The sequence below is a fragment of the Epinephelus fuscoguttatus genome, linkage group LG1 (genome assembly GCF_011397635.1).
Source record: "Epinephelus fuscoguttatus linkage group LG1, E.fuscoguttatus.final_Chr_v1".
NCBI classification, from domain to species: domain Eukaryota; kingdom Metazoa; phylum Chordata; class Actinopteri; order Perciformes; family Serranidae; genus Epinephelus; species Epinephelus fuscoguttatus.
This window is the reverse complement of record NC_064752.1, coordinates 30,056,925-30,071,952: the sequence shown is the minus strand read 5'-3', so window position 1 is coordinate 30,071,952 and position 15,028 is coordinate 30,056,925. Positions and strand designations below refer to the sequence as shown.

At 42.0% G+C, this 15,028-nt stretch overlaps 1 protein-coding gene across 2 annotated transcripts in view; it reads right to left on the bottom strand.

Annotated features, from left to right (window-relative positions):
* The window catches only part of cdh4 (cadherin 4, type 1, R-cadherin (retinal)), a 255,920-nt gene that overhangs the window by 151,223 nt on the left and 89,669 nt on the right, over positions 1–15,028 (bottom strand). For both annotated transcript variants that reach the window (XM_049584183.1, XM_049584190.1), the window contains exon 3: positions 989–1,012. In XM_049584183.1, the coding sequence (XP_049440140.1) occupies positions 989–1,012 (24 nt within the window). The remainder of the gene's footprint in view (positions 1–988; positions 1,013–15,028) is intronic.

Here is a 15,028-nt window from a genome sequence, read left to right as displayed (position 1 = left end):
CTCTAGTTGCTTGATCTGAACCACAACTTTACACTTCTCTTCCCTCTCGCCACTTTGAGGTTTCAAAGACCAGACACACAGCATGTGGTGTTTTGTCTACGCCGTATGATGCCACCACACCAATTTAGCTCAACAATTTCGCCCCACAGCATCATCCCTCATGGAGCGGAGAGCGAGTTCAGCGGGATCACGTCTTGTCTCAGTGCCATACTGAAACTCTGGTGATAACATGTACAGTGGGAACATCTTTCAACACACAAAGCAGTGTTAGAACAGAAGAGTAGCTGACACAGGTGCTCTCACGCTGCTTATAGGGCAAACCAGATGTCAGGCCATAGCGCGCATACACAAACACACACACACACACAAAATAAACCTAAGATATAAACAAAGCCAAAGCTGCAGATGGACTCTTTCATTCAACCTGTTTGATGAAGTGATTAAAGTGCTCCTCCAAGCACGGGAAGCCATTAATAACAGCACAACAGAGGGGAGCCAAATTCAAAATAAAATAAAAAAGGGAAGCTGCCTCGGTGGGGGGATCCATCTACTCTCTATTTAGAGATGTGTTCCACTAAAGCTGGAATGAGACAAAGTGAAAAAGATACCACTTATTGGCTCTTTATTGAATACTATTGGAGTCAAAAGGGGGTAAATTGACTAAGTAGGTTGAGGCAAAATGCATGCAGGGAAAATATGCTAAATTCAAATTCTGATTGGCCACATGGGTCTGTCGATGCTGCTTTCATAATTGCCTCTGCTTGATGTTTTTCTCCTCATTTCAACATTTGCCGTGACATGCAATGTGATGGAGGGGGAAAATAGCTTCCTGGTGATGCAAATGATGTTTGTGGCTCAGCGCTCCCCCACTGAGACTGAACATCTGAGAATGGTTCCTTCCACATCAACGCAAACAGCCAATCCGCTGTCGCCAGTCCATGCACAGATGGCTCTAAATCAAGGGAGTGTGTGCGGTGGCGGTACTTACCACGTTCACTGGACAGGGTGGTATCTGTCAGCGAGGGAGAGAAAGAGAGGGGGAGAAAAAGGGCAAGGGGAGCGGAGAGAGGATGATGATTAGAACATAATAGGTTTCGGTAAAAGTGGCATTGCAATACTAAAGTCACCGTTAAACAAGAGAGCAAAACAGATCAATTTCTGAGGATTAATGGAAAGTCACAGGCAATAGCCGGACAGTGACATACAGTATACAGAGAGGAGGGCTACTATTGGAGAAAATTTGCTGTCACAACTGCGTAGTCGCTCACATTTGTCTCTGTCTATTATCCAGGCAGCACCATTTAACCAGAATACAGTTTGTTTTCTCTCTTATACTTCTTGTCATTGCCTCAAGCAGTGGGATTCATCATTATCTTCAAACGCTTGTTGTGATGTCTATATTGCTCTTGTGCTCACTCAATGAAACACAAGAGAATTGCGGAATATTGCATATGCATATTGCACACACTTATGTACATCGTCGTGGGCGGTATTTATTCAGACCTTGGCACCGCAGCTGGGTGACAGAAAGAGGAGAGGCAGCCGTGGAGGCTCTTGATGTCTCCTCTCCTGGTTGCCTGCCCTTCTCATGTCCTCCAGCAGAGTTGCTTAGTCAGATTTGATCAGAAGCAATCACCATGGCTCATTTTTGCATTTATTGCTTAGATTTTTAATCCAGAAAGCCTTAAAGCGGACTGAAACTTAGAAAAATACCAACTCCGATCAAGTGCACTTGGTTTGGGAACTCGAGGTTTCAGGACATCTTACTTTATCATGAACCCCAGCATCCCAGTGATGAAAAAATGTATAAAATAAAAGTGTTACAAAAAGTTCTCTGGTGGCTCCAGGCCTTCCCTCTCACAGGAGTACTTTAGTTTTTCAGGAGCAAAATGATAATGTTGTATATTAGTCTTTGCTGTCTCACAAAAGTTTGGCGAGAAATGCTGAGAATAATCTAATTGTCCCAGTTTTAGCCTCAAGAGTGGCCTGGCTGGGACCACTTTACCTCAGACTTAAACATCTCAATAACTATTTAATGGATTGCCATTAAATATTGGACAGAGAGACATTCATGATACCCATAGGATGAATCCTACTGACCAAGCACCACTAGCAGGTTGATGTTTGTGGCTTTGAGAAATGTCTTAACTGGACTGCATGGATTGCCTTTACATTTAATGCATGCATTGATTCCCCTCAGGATCAACTGTTATAACTTTGGCAACCAATCTACTCATCAAGCACCATCATTAGGTCACAGTTTTATTTCCTCTAACAATCACATTCCCATCAGTCTCCACCATGCTTTGTGTTTAGTGCTAATTGGCAGATGTTGGCATGCTAACACACTAATCTAACTTGCTAAAATAATGGCTTAGAATCAGCAAGTTAGCATTGTCATTGTGAACATATTAGCATGCTGTCGTTAGCATTTAGCTCAGAGCACCACTGTGCCTAAGTGGCTTTAAACATCTGCTGGCTGCAGACCTTTAGCACTTTGTTTTTCTTGTGCTCAAAGCACAATGGTGATTCTACAGTATCCTGTCAGGAGATGCTGAGTAGATTTGCTGAAGAGGATGATGTGCTGATTGATGACACTTTCTAAAATGATGACACAAAACCAAGGGGAACCTGCAACATATGGAACATATGGGGAAATGTCTCATATCCTACATGTAATCACCAATTAAAAGCTGTTGTGAATAATTTCTCACACACCAGCTCTGCTGTATGGAGCCGAGCCAAACAACATTATCCTCTTCCCACCTGCCTTTTCAACCCTCGTTCTTCAATTGAAATCATTAAGTAATGCACATCTTGAAAAGTGTCTATAGTGTGCATGCCTCTCTGAAACATATGGACCAAATATATATGCCTTTAGTATTTCATGGTTCTTGGTTATATCTTGAATTCTCAGAAACTTTTTGACTTGTTTACAAAAAGCCAACACATCACTATCTAAATGAGAGTTTTGCTCGTAGACAGTCCGACTGTCTCCATTCCCCTTCTCCACGTATAAAGGCACCCCACTCCATCCCAACAGAACTTCGCTCCGCACATGTTCAATTATTCATCTCCCTCTGTCAAGAATTCAGCCTTGCTAGCACTTGCCAGTATCCCCCACAACTTGGCAGGCAGGCTCATATTTGGCATATGGTGCAGAGCAGTGCTGCTTTTCCTTCTCTCTTCAGTTGGCCTGCGAGCACTCCCGAGCAGCAACACAGACTGGCATACACACACACACACACACACACACACACACACACACTAATGATGCACCATGTCTGTCAGTTTTGTAAGTGAGACCCCCCCATTGAGTTGCTGGGCATTCGTCCACAACCTCTTTGCAACAGGTTTCAAGGTTTTCAACAATAGCACTGTACATGCTGTAACAGCCAAATCAGCCACAGCCTGTAACTCACAGTACTGGAATACTCAAAAAATGCCTGATTTGGTGTTCGGGAAACATTTTCCATTAATGTGAACTCCATGTACTCCATTAATGGCCCTGCACACCTACACGTGTTTTTATTTAGTCTGGCTTATCACACCTCTTCTCTGGGTGGAGCTAAGCACAGACAAAGGTGTGTGTTTTACCGACCTGACAGGTGCAGCAACACTAAAAAGAGGGTCAAGTAGATGTCATTCAAGCACAGTGTTTACACCTACACCAACCTGAGAAGAGGTCCAAACAGGCAGATTAACTCAAAACACCTGTGAAGGTGTGTCACGGATGCGTCAGGGCTTTAACACATGAAGACATACTGTCTGTAAGATTTCCATGGAACATTATGTGAGCCTTATATCTTGTGGATGAACCCACTTACCTGACTGACCAGCTCCTGTCAGCTGTCATCTTCTACAGTTATAATCACAGACATGATGGGTATTACTGTATATTATAATGTGTATCATTATTACAGATCATTGCATATAATCTATTGAGCATTAGCTTGTAACAGCCAATTAATAATTACCAGGTGTGCTAGCTGACTGCTCACTTGTATCAATTAGGATGATGATGTCACAGGCAGAGCATTTGAGGAGAGCTGAGTGCGAGCGAGTGGAAGGATTTTAGATGAAGCGCAGGGCTGATTTTTTAACAAGTTGGAGTGTCACCATATCTCCTGCTGCATTTTGCTTCAATTTCCCTCTGGTACCACTCACACCATGAGTCATAAGCATGCCCAACCCGAGGAACCAGACAAATCTGCCAAGGACATGCTTTATTGTAAATTAGTATGGATACTATACTGTTTAAACTAAAATTAACATACAACACGTCTGTTTCTTTTTTTGGAGCGAGTGGTAAAATCTGAGTTGAGCGTGGAGCAATTCTGAACAGAGCCGCCTGGAGCAGCTTTGAGTAGGTGAGCTGAGGGAGCAGACTGCTCAGTGAGCAAGGAGTGGAATTCTCACTGCTCACCTCTGTTCACATGCTCTTGTCACAGGTCTAAACTGTTTGATCGAACCGCGGGATTAGTCAAGTGTTCCTGTCCTTGTTCCAGATGGTTGCAGGTTTGTTGTTTAAGAGATTTTCAAGTACCCTTTTGTCACACACAATGACACTGGCATCACAGCAGTAACAACAAAAAACTGAAGAAAAAAACCCATCCTTGGTGAAAATGTCTGCATGGTGGGAATGTGGTCAACAATACACAGGGTTCGGTTTAACCAGTCTGGCAGAGGACTACTGTCTACGACCTCAGAGTCCCCTCTTTGTACTTATTTAGTGGTGGGCTACTATGGAGCTTTATCCCTATCTTTATTCAAGAGAGTGGTATATCAGTTTGAGAGCATTATTTATTGATTTAACATTCAGATTTTGTAATATTGTCCCTCAAACCCTGCCCTTGCACTCAAATAGCCTCTGCTTGCACTTAGATCTACTCTGTTTCTGCTCAAACTGTGCGCTCGCACTCAGATACAATGTTGCTTGCACAGATTTCCTGCTCCAGCTTCAGCTCTTCTCCTCGCGCTCAAGCTGCTTCTGTGCGCTCGTGGAATTTCTGCTCTCAGATTTCTGCCCTCCTCTTGGATGTTTTTGTGTAACAACCCTGTCAAAAACCCCCAACCAATAGAGCACCAGGTTTACTGTTGACCAACGAAATGATCCCTGCCCCCTTGCAGGCGCTCGCTTTAGTTTTAGAGTGTCCCGTCCGGGCATGTACTCTTTAACCGGGTTCATCCACTCCCGCCCTCCAGGGCTTTATTAAATGTTCTTCCCTTGCTTTCTTTATGACTTTTGGAATAAAGGGACTGTTAATTTACACACGTGCGCCCGTATTTTTTACCGTCCGGGTCAAATAGATCACTATAAGCGGATAATTATTCTAACCAATTTTTTTTTTCTTTTTCTGAATTTCTCATGCATATAACCATCTCATTGACAAATCTTCCAAGTTGATCTAAAAAATCTTGAAAAACTTGAAAAGGATATGTAAATATAAGTCTTAAAGCTATAGTGCGTAACTTCTACAGGTCCGTAAATGTCCATTTCACCCAAGCCACTACTAGAGGAGATGACACAATGCTGATTAAGCCAATTGGCTCCTCGAACATCTCGCGGAATTTTTCAATATATATCATTTTTAGTTTGCGTGTCGACCAGTGACATTCCCGCGCTGGCGCACAGGAAATGCTTCCTCACAACAAGAAGGGACGGGGAGGAAGAGCGGAGAGTGTCATAGCAAGAGGTAGAGTGCAGGTAGAAAGAGAAAGCAACATGGCGGAGAAGCCGCCGAGACACGATTCAGAAGTGGATCCTACCACAAAGAAAAAGCCTGGCCGTTCGGCTGAAGGTCTATTAACAAAGAAGGAAAGTGACCAACAGAGAAGGCAAACAAGGATTTGTATTGGCATCGCTTTTCCTCGGTGGAGAGCCCTGAAGGAAGAAATTGGGCTGAGGGCAGACACGGATGTTGCCTTGCTGCTGTTGGATAAGTAAGTGACTTGGTTTCTAATTATATTATGAGTAGTATGTGTTGCTGTTACATGTACTGGACCTAGTACTTTATTATTTTCTTGGAAATGGTGCTATGAACATGATGTAATGTTAGCAGCCTGGTGTTCACCACGTTGTATAGCATTGTACACGGTGTGAAGCGAGTGTTACTCTGTGTACATGGTGTGTGGCGAGTGTTACTCTGTGTACATGGAAGTGCCGCCAGCTTATTAGTTGTAATAACGCATTATCCGCTGGGAGGCGACAGAAGTTACGCACTATAGCTATAAGATATATATCTTATTAATTTTACTTAAAATTGAGTTGCATTTGCTAAATAATGTTAAGTTGTTGAAATGAATGTTCTTTCTAAGTGTTAGCAACTTAAGTGAACCAAGTTAGTCTGACTCAACTTGACTATGACCAGGAGGCATGTGGAGGAGTTGGGATATCTGCAAGCTATGTTTTGTTAACATGCTTAAGAACATACATGTTAGATAAACAGCACAGTGTTAAAACCTACAGTGTTGTTTTGTTTTTTATAGTTCAGAGCATTATGCACAATGTGAACTGTTTGATGGAGTTTCTTATTTAGCTTGCAAGTTGGCTCAAACTTGATTTTATATTGGTAAATGTGATAAAAAAAAGTGTGCCCTGGAGTCATGATAAAATCTTAAGTAAAGTGAGAGAGAAAGATTTAGTGTGAGCGTTTATGGTTTTATCTGAAAGATTCTGATTATTTTTTATAAAGTTCAAAAGTGGATTTGTTTCAATGGCATCATTTGTACTGCTCATAAACACTTAACTTGTCTTAAGATGCTCAGAACTGCATTTTTCAATAAAAAAAACCTTTCAAAGTAGGTATTATTTGTTGTGCTTCATTTATCTATCTAAGACATTCAATTTTATTAACTCAGTAAACAAAGTAACTTTTCACTGGAGTCAGACTAACTTGTTAGGTTTACTTATTTTGCTACACTTGAAAAGATTAATTTTACCTGTTTATTTTAAGCTGCAACAACTTCACCCATTTGAGTAGATGCAATTAAATTTTGGGTAAATTTAACAATTATTTATAAACTACACAAAACTTGAGACAATTAGGTACATTTTTAAGGCAATAGGTTCCCTAGATGAACTAAGTAAGATCCACATTTTTCAGTGTATAACTTGGACATAACACCACAGTTTTAATTTTTGACCCCTCAAACTACTTCTCTATTAGTGTCCTTTTTATATTTAAAGCTACTCAACAGCCAATCAGCAGCACATATACAGTATGTGGCCTGTCACAGTGATGATCTTGTGCTACCTGTTACTCTCAAACCATTCAATTTAAATTTCAGACAATGCTGCACTTTTGTCTAAACCGCACTATAAGTTTTCTTTTACATTTATCCAACACATATGACCGGGTTCTTTATAAAGCTGCTGCAAAAAGAATCCTTCGAAGCAAGTGATGATGCAGACTCCCACATATTACAAACTCACCCAAAGGGTCACAGTTTCTCATTTCCTTCATCTATGACATGAGAAAAAACACATTCTGAGCTCCCACGAGGAACCAAATTACATCCTTATAGTCTGTTTGATAACCTTCCTCTCTGCACTTAGCCACAGAGGCTTACAGCAAACCACAGCTCTTTTCCGCTGTGTAACTGTGAACAGTGCATGTTTGGTATTTCTACATTAAAATGGCTTCAATTCATGTACATATCGAGCCCATACAAATACTGCTAAAATGCCTTTATTTTTTACTGTCTATACTATCAAAGGGTTTAAAAGAAGAAGCTGTGACATGCACTAACATGTGCTGCAAGGTGGTTAAAATGTTCACAACATCCAAGCAACATGTTCTCATCACACACACCGCCACCTGTCATGTGAGCGAGTGCAGATTGATGTGAGCACGCCTGTTTGCATGCAGATGCGTCCTTATGCCAAATCTTCTTGTTGCCCTTTTGATGACTAATAACCGGAGAGCATTTTCAGCTAATAAATAATACATTTAAGAGTCTAATCAAATTGAACAAATGAGTATGTCTAGAAAACTATTAATCAGAGAGCAAACGTGTATTTACAAATATAACACTGGCACAAACAATCAATTATTCATAAAGTGAATGCTGGGTAAGTGGGCTTCTTCCCGGGTGAGATGCTGCCATAATTGGAGTGGGACTACAGGAGTGCCGGCTGTTGTGTGTGTGTGTATGTGTGTGTGTGGTGCATGTGTGCGCATGTGTATCTGTGTACTCTGTCTCTCTCCCTCTCTCTCACACACACACAAACACACACACACTTCTCCCCATGCGCCAAACTTCCCCCAAACACGACAAGAGCAGGCAGAGTCGGCTCATTACTGCCTAATGAGTTGTCTGATTAGTGCCGAATATAAAAGCCTTATTGTCAAGCGCTGTATGTTTATTTTGATTAATTATTGTACTAAAGTGACTGAATGGAAGCACAATGACATGGAGCATTAATGTTTTGCGGTAATAGGACCCTTGTGGAGTGAGCGATCGTATAGTGAACCCTCAATGCAACACATAAACCATGGCCGCTGCCTGAAAAGGCTTTATATTTGACTCACAGATATGATCACTTTAGGAATGTCTAATCCATGGTCCTGCAGACAGTAATGCTCACACTGAAGAGGGTTAGTCCGTGTACATGCTCATTGGCGATTCTTCTCTTTGAATGTTTTTCTCTTAATGCGATACGTCCTCAAAATAACAGCAAACATTTCTACAAATCCCTGATGGGATTTATGAAAGATGAACAAAACTCTCAATTTGTGTGCTTGTGATGAATGCCACTGAATGTGTGTGTACCTGTTGATAGTGATTACCATCTGTGTATCCCTGAAAGCCAAAGGTATTGTAGCTCACTTAATGTAGCTTGCAGTTATGCCACAACGTACAAATGCACAAATATTGTTACATGTAGTAATTAGAGATGTTCAGAAACCACTACGCTTCCACAAACCAGTCAAGTTTCTCTCATGCCCAGTTCAGACCAAAGATTTGCGATGAGACGAATTGAAACAGGCAACTACTTACAATACAACCTGTCAGCTTAACACCAATGTAACTTGATGAGATGGTGTATCATCTCTACGCAACAACTCTCTGTACTTCCGTTTTGATTTCCACCTTTTCAGGCTTATTTTGTGGCTGAATATGATTTGTACCTTCTTAAAATATGAATAAGGCTAGTGATAATGAGATACTTATTGCAGTTGCATTTGTAGTGGTGATGAAGCGGCAAAAAACAAACAACATGAGCATTAGATGGACTGTATTCATTAAATATGCCACAATTATATAAATAACCAGCTCCAATTATTGACTATATGAGAGTGTGTGAGTGTGTATGTGTGTGTCTATTTGTGCTCTGCCGGGAGAGGATGTGTGTCAGAGAGGCGAAAGGGAGTCTGAACTCTTGACCTTCCATGAGCCAATTAACCTCGTCTTCACATGGTTCATTACAGTTGGGAGGATTACAGCTGCAGAATGAGGAGGATCTGTAGGAGGTCAAGTTAATTTTGTTTAAGCAGGGTTGCAAATGGTTGGTAAATTTCTGGTAAATTTAAGAAAAATTTCCAAGAAAAGTTAAGCAGCGACCCACTATCCAACACCGGCAAACCGTGAAGATTGAAACAGTTCGGTGGGGACAAAGCACCTGCCGCAGCAAGTGAACATGACGCTTGAGACAAAGTTAGCGACAAGCTGGTGTGACGTAACAGGAATTTAGTCGCTAGAGAACCAGATATTTCCTTCAGGTTTTGGTGAATACTGGATATACTTTCATCACATGGACAGAAACACAACACTAAGGGTGCTTTCAGACCTAGAGCTGTCTTGCTTTGGTCCGAATCAGGGACTAATTCTGTTATAAAGTTGCATAATTGCTGAGAGGTGGTTCATGTTCTCGCGGGATCAAGGTCGGAACACGTACTCACCACAAACAAACCGCACCAGAGTTTGGTTGTGGTGTGACAGTTCAACCACACTTAGGGGGGAAAATTAACTTGAGTTTGACTGAACCAAACCAAACACTGTAGATTATATACTATAGATTAACTGTATGACAAGCTTGTTTATTAACTGGTCATATGTTCTGTTTGAAACATCTCAATCTGTTATGTAACTAGAGGCAATGACTCTTGAGTGAGAAGTGATTTTTTTCCTTTGAATTTTAGTTGACTAGAAGTTTACAATGATGTGACTCAAGTACATCACAAGTACCTAAAAAACATACTTTTTAAACAAGTGCTGCTGCAAATGTTTCTGAATGCCAAAACTCTAAAATCAAGTGCTGATTGTGAGAAAAAATAAATAAATTGTTTTAAAAGGTGTGAGCCGGTGGAGTGCCAGATGCATAAACAAACTTGTTGAGAGTTTAGATTTGATGCATCACAGACTAACAGAATGTTTGTGGAGAGCTGTTGTTTATGAGTCAAACCAGGAAATGTTTTGGAAACGCTGCTTTGGTGACCATGTGTCTTTCACTCCTGTGATATTTGGCATGCCAGCAATATCTGAGTGTGTTCTGCTGCAGAATATGGGATGATTAATGATACCAGCCAGCACACTGGGGGAAATATGACGTTCTGTCTTGACTGTCCTGATGACTAGAACAGTTTAGTGACAGTAAAAGTGCCTTTGTGAGGTTCTACTGCACTCTCTGATCAATTGGTTAAACGTGCTTCCAGTTCAAAAGAAAGGTTAGTTAAGTTTAGTATGCACTGAAGCACAGTTGTTAATATGAGGTCTGTAACTACTAAGGAGGCTTTCACATCAGGGACCCAGTCTTGGATCTGAGTACATAAGACCACAAAGTCCAACTCATTTTATTCGTGTGAACAGTCAGCGATTGTTAGCAAAATGACCAAAATGCATCCCCATGTTACCCTGCCAGGTCAATGCCCAGGATGCTGTCCTATCCAGACCCAGATCTATGACCAATACATTTTTGAGAATAGTTCAGTCTTGATGGAGCATTTCTATTTCAACCTGCGTAGCATTTGTAGCACTGGTTTAGCCGACCAAGAATCTCACAGACCAACAGCATCGTTAAATCATCTCATGTGATGATACTCAGCCAATAAAATCTGCGCGTTCTGATTAGCATTGCGACTTGAGAAAGTGAGATACACACACAGAAAAACTTCACAAGAGGTAACAGATGGAGAAATGAGAAAGTCAGAAAAAGATAATTTCATGTTGTTCTACGGAGAGAAAGGTAAACAGCAAAAATAGAGCTTTTAATCAAGAATGGAAATATCACATAGCTATTCTTTAAAACCAGTATGTGTTATATATAGTGTGCATTATATGCTCTGAGACTTTGGGGATTATTAAAAGAGGAGTATGATTCATACTCAAGACAGTCAGTTGGTACACCAGGTGTGAAAACCAGCTGTATCAAAATGTGAAAGTGGACTGTAGTGGACAAGTGGACCCAAGTAGCGGGTGGAGATTAGAGCTGCAAAGCTATTTCTCAGCACCACCGGCTTCCTCTGAAATCTGCTTTTGAGCGCAGCATGTGCTGATCTCATCCTCTGAACTGCACGGCCATGGGGGATACAGTAGGAAGGCAGGTAAGAGCGTCATTCTTGACATTGTCTCCAAAATATGAACACAATTAGGCATAATGCAAAGTTCAGCTCCACTGTAAGGGTTTGAGATTTTGGAATGGGGGCTCTTTTTTTACACTGCAGCGACAACATGAACATGTCACGTATATGATTATGCGAGTGTACTCTTGTACAGAGAAATATTACTAATGTAAAAGCTGAGCGGCAGGGAGGTGGGGGTGGGGGGGGTGGGAGGTTTACACGTCTCTAAACATGGATTTTTATTGAGTCAAAGACCAAATGCAGATAAAAACAGGGATGAATGCCAAAATGTTATTAAGGGTAGAAAATGTGATTCAATGACTGTGAATAAGACTCATTTTAAGTCCCGTAATTTGCCTCTTTCTCTCTCTCTCTGCAGCCTCCTGTCCGTGAGCAGAATGCCACTGGTATCGTCAGAGGAGGGACTGTATTGCCTGGCCTGTTGCTCTGTACACACTTTAAATCAGAGGTAATGGGGCACTTCGGGAGACTGCTGTTACACACACCCAACTGCCAATACACTGTAATCACTAAAGGCCCCCTTTTCTTTGGAGATAAGCACTGCTTACGTGCACTGCACTCCAAACTACAAGGCTGCACTGGGGATGTATTGACGAAAACTTTGTGATTTCATGTGTTTTGACATCAACGCCTTAGTCACAGACAAGCAGCAGGTCTGGGTGAGATTTCACTCTGTTCACACCAGGGAAAAAACATGTAGCACGTGTTTTCACATCACGCGTTCAGGCGCCTCAACAAATCTTTGCCATCAGAAAAAAAACAGCTTGAGAGGTTAAATCAGTGTCCTTAAGACTTCTAAATGTTCCCTATCCCTGAGCCCGTCAGGAGCTCATCCTCTAATTTCCCCAGCTGAATCCAAGTTAAGACAAGAGATGAAGAGTGTCTCAAGCAAAGGTATCAATCCTGCCAATAACCTTGTCAACAAGCAAATAGAATCTATCCAAATGCATTGGCTGGTAGCTGCTTGTCTGACTCTCTCTCTCTCTCTCTCTCTCTCTCTCTCTCTCTCTCTCTCTCTAAGGTTCAAAAAACGTGAGCCCAGAGACATGAGGGTTACTTAACACAGTCAGCGTTCGGTTTGTTATTTAAAAAGCATTCTTTGTTTTTCAGTTTCACTTTCAAGAATTGTCAATTGTGTCAGCTCATGTGCTCGCAGAAACAAAAAGACAGTAACTCAATAACTCAATAAAATCAACAGTGGGTATACTAACAAGATGAGAAAACAATTCAGTCTTTATTCAACTGGAAACAAAGATAGAGGATGGCGGCAGAAAGCAGTTTTTTAGTCTAATACTTTGAGGTAAGCAGTGTGGAAATAAAGAGTAGAAAAAATGGCGCCCACCGTGGCTGACGTATTCGATTCGCCCTCTTGAATCTGTTTGACTGTTGGCACCCAGCACATATATGACTAATTTGAAACATTCATTTTTACTCAGAAAAGTAATAGCAGCTGAGCGAAACTAAACACTGAACATGACTCATTTTGATGAAAATTATCCTCTCACAGTCTGGCGAAATTTTCCACCAGCGCCAGAGTTTAATGAACAGAAGCATGACTGCTCCTTTCTCACTTCTCTTCACAATGTCAGGGCACCATGCAATAACTGTCTTAACCTTCATTGTTAACAGCCTCCAAAGCTGGATCAGTCCTGTTGTGCAGGGTGCTTGCGTTAGAGTATGCTATATGCTGTTAGACCCTAAATATAAAATGGTTTCAGCTTGTTCCGAGCTATTTGCACCTTCTCTCTGCTAACATTAATGCACTTTCCCTGGAGGCTAAATGCATTTAATGGGGTGACTCAACCTTAATGTTTCAACATTATAATCCACTGTAGGTAGCAGCCGATTAATTGTTGTGGCCCAGTAGGTGGTTTCATTGCAGCATGTAAACATCTTATGTGTGTAAGGGCGTTTGGCATTTGTGGGTGTGCGCTGGCATGTATTTATATGCTTGACACCTATGTTTGTCCAGTCAGAGCCAGCGAATTCAACCCCTGCCTGATGATTAAACCCAAATGAATATGCATATATGCAACATTCACTAATAAACACCCAAACCACCGTGAATCACAATGTGTAATGCACAGAATATTCTTTAAATGCAGCCGTCCAACATGGGGAGACAGAGACGGAGGCAAAAAGGGGGAGGTGGGCAGGGGGGGAAGGGGTCCCTGCTGTGATGAACTGGTGCTGACACAGCCAGATGTTTAGTTAAAATGCAGAGCCCCAATGTGGGATGGAGGGAGGAGCTGACATGCGCTTCGGGGGCTTTAGGCAGCCAAGTGCTCCTCAGTAGCCGCCTCGTATCTCTGTAGGCAGGGGTGCGTGTGTATGCTTTATCTCATGTGATTTGCATTTGGCTGAGTGTGCGTGTTTGTGTGTTTGTGTGTGTGTGTATGCAATCACCTTGCAATTCAGAGTAAATGAAAAGAACAATCAATTGTGTGTGTGCGCGCATGTCTCTGTGTGTGAGGAGTGGTAAATTGAACATATGTCTGAACCAAGGTCTCCCGTCGCAGTTTCCTCTCTGTGGACTGTGTCAGAGCTGGAGGGTGATACACTGCGAGAGCTCACACAGAGTCAAGTAGAGCTCGCTCACACACACACACACACACACACTGCTGACTCAATGCTTCCAATAGCATGTGGAGTCTGACGCTGCTGTTTGGTGGAGAGCAATATCCCAATGGCAGGGCTTCTGCAAATATAATAGGAGTACGAGGTGGCGTTGAAGAAGCAATCAGCGACGTGTTGTGGATGTGATCACATTATTTCAACCGACGGCATCAACAGTCTGTCATCATCATCGTCATCATCATCATCTTCATTAACATCATCTCTGTCATCGTGCTCCTGCTGGCTCATCTGGGCATGCTGCAGTGAGCCATGATGGAGGCAGAGACACAATGACAAGCAATGGACTGTAATGTATTAAATGTGTTGTTCTAGAAACGTACTGCAGCAGGCAGGTGGGGGGTGATGGGAATAACACACACGCATTCTCACTTTCTTTCACCCTCTTGTCTCCTCTGGCTCTACTGTCTGCACCCCCCGTCCTCCTCTACCGAAACTACCGTAATCTCATTCCCCAGTAGCTTGAATTAAATAAATGTCTGTCATTAAGACCAGTGAAGGATGGCAGAGGGCCTGGGGAGATCAAGAGTCGGGTTGGCTGGGGAGGACAGAAGGTGCTTAGTTAGACCCTGTGGATCCACAGAGGCTGGGAAGGATTTGATGAGGGTGAAAGGAAGAAGTGGACACTGAAGAAGCCGCCTCACAGCTTCTCTCTGTTTTTTTTTTTTTTTGTTTTTTTTTTATCACTGCTCTCTTTTCCACTTTGTCACACGCTGCATGTGTTGGAGAAGATTTGAGGGAAAAAATGAGCGGAAATAGCGACTAAACTGTTATGATGAGAGACGAGGAGAGGCCGCACCTCTGCATCA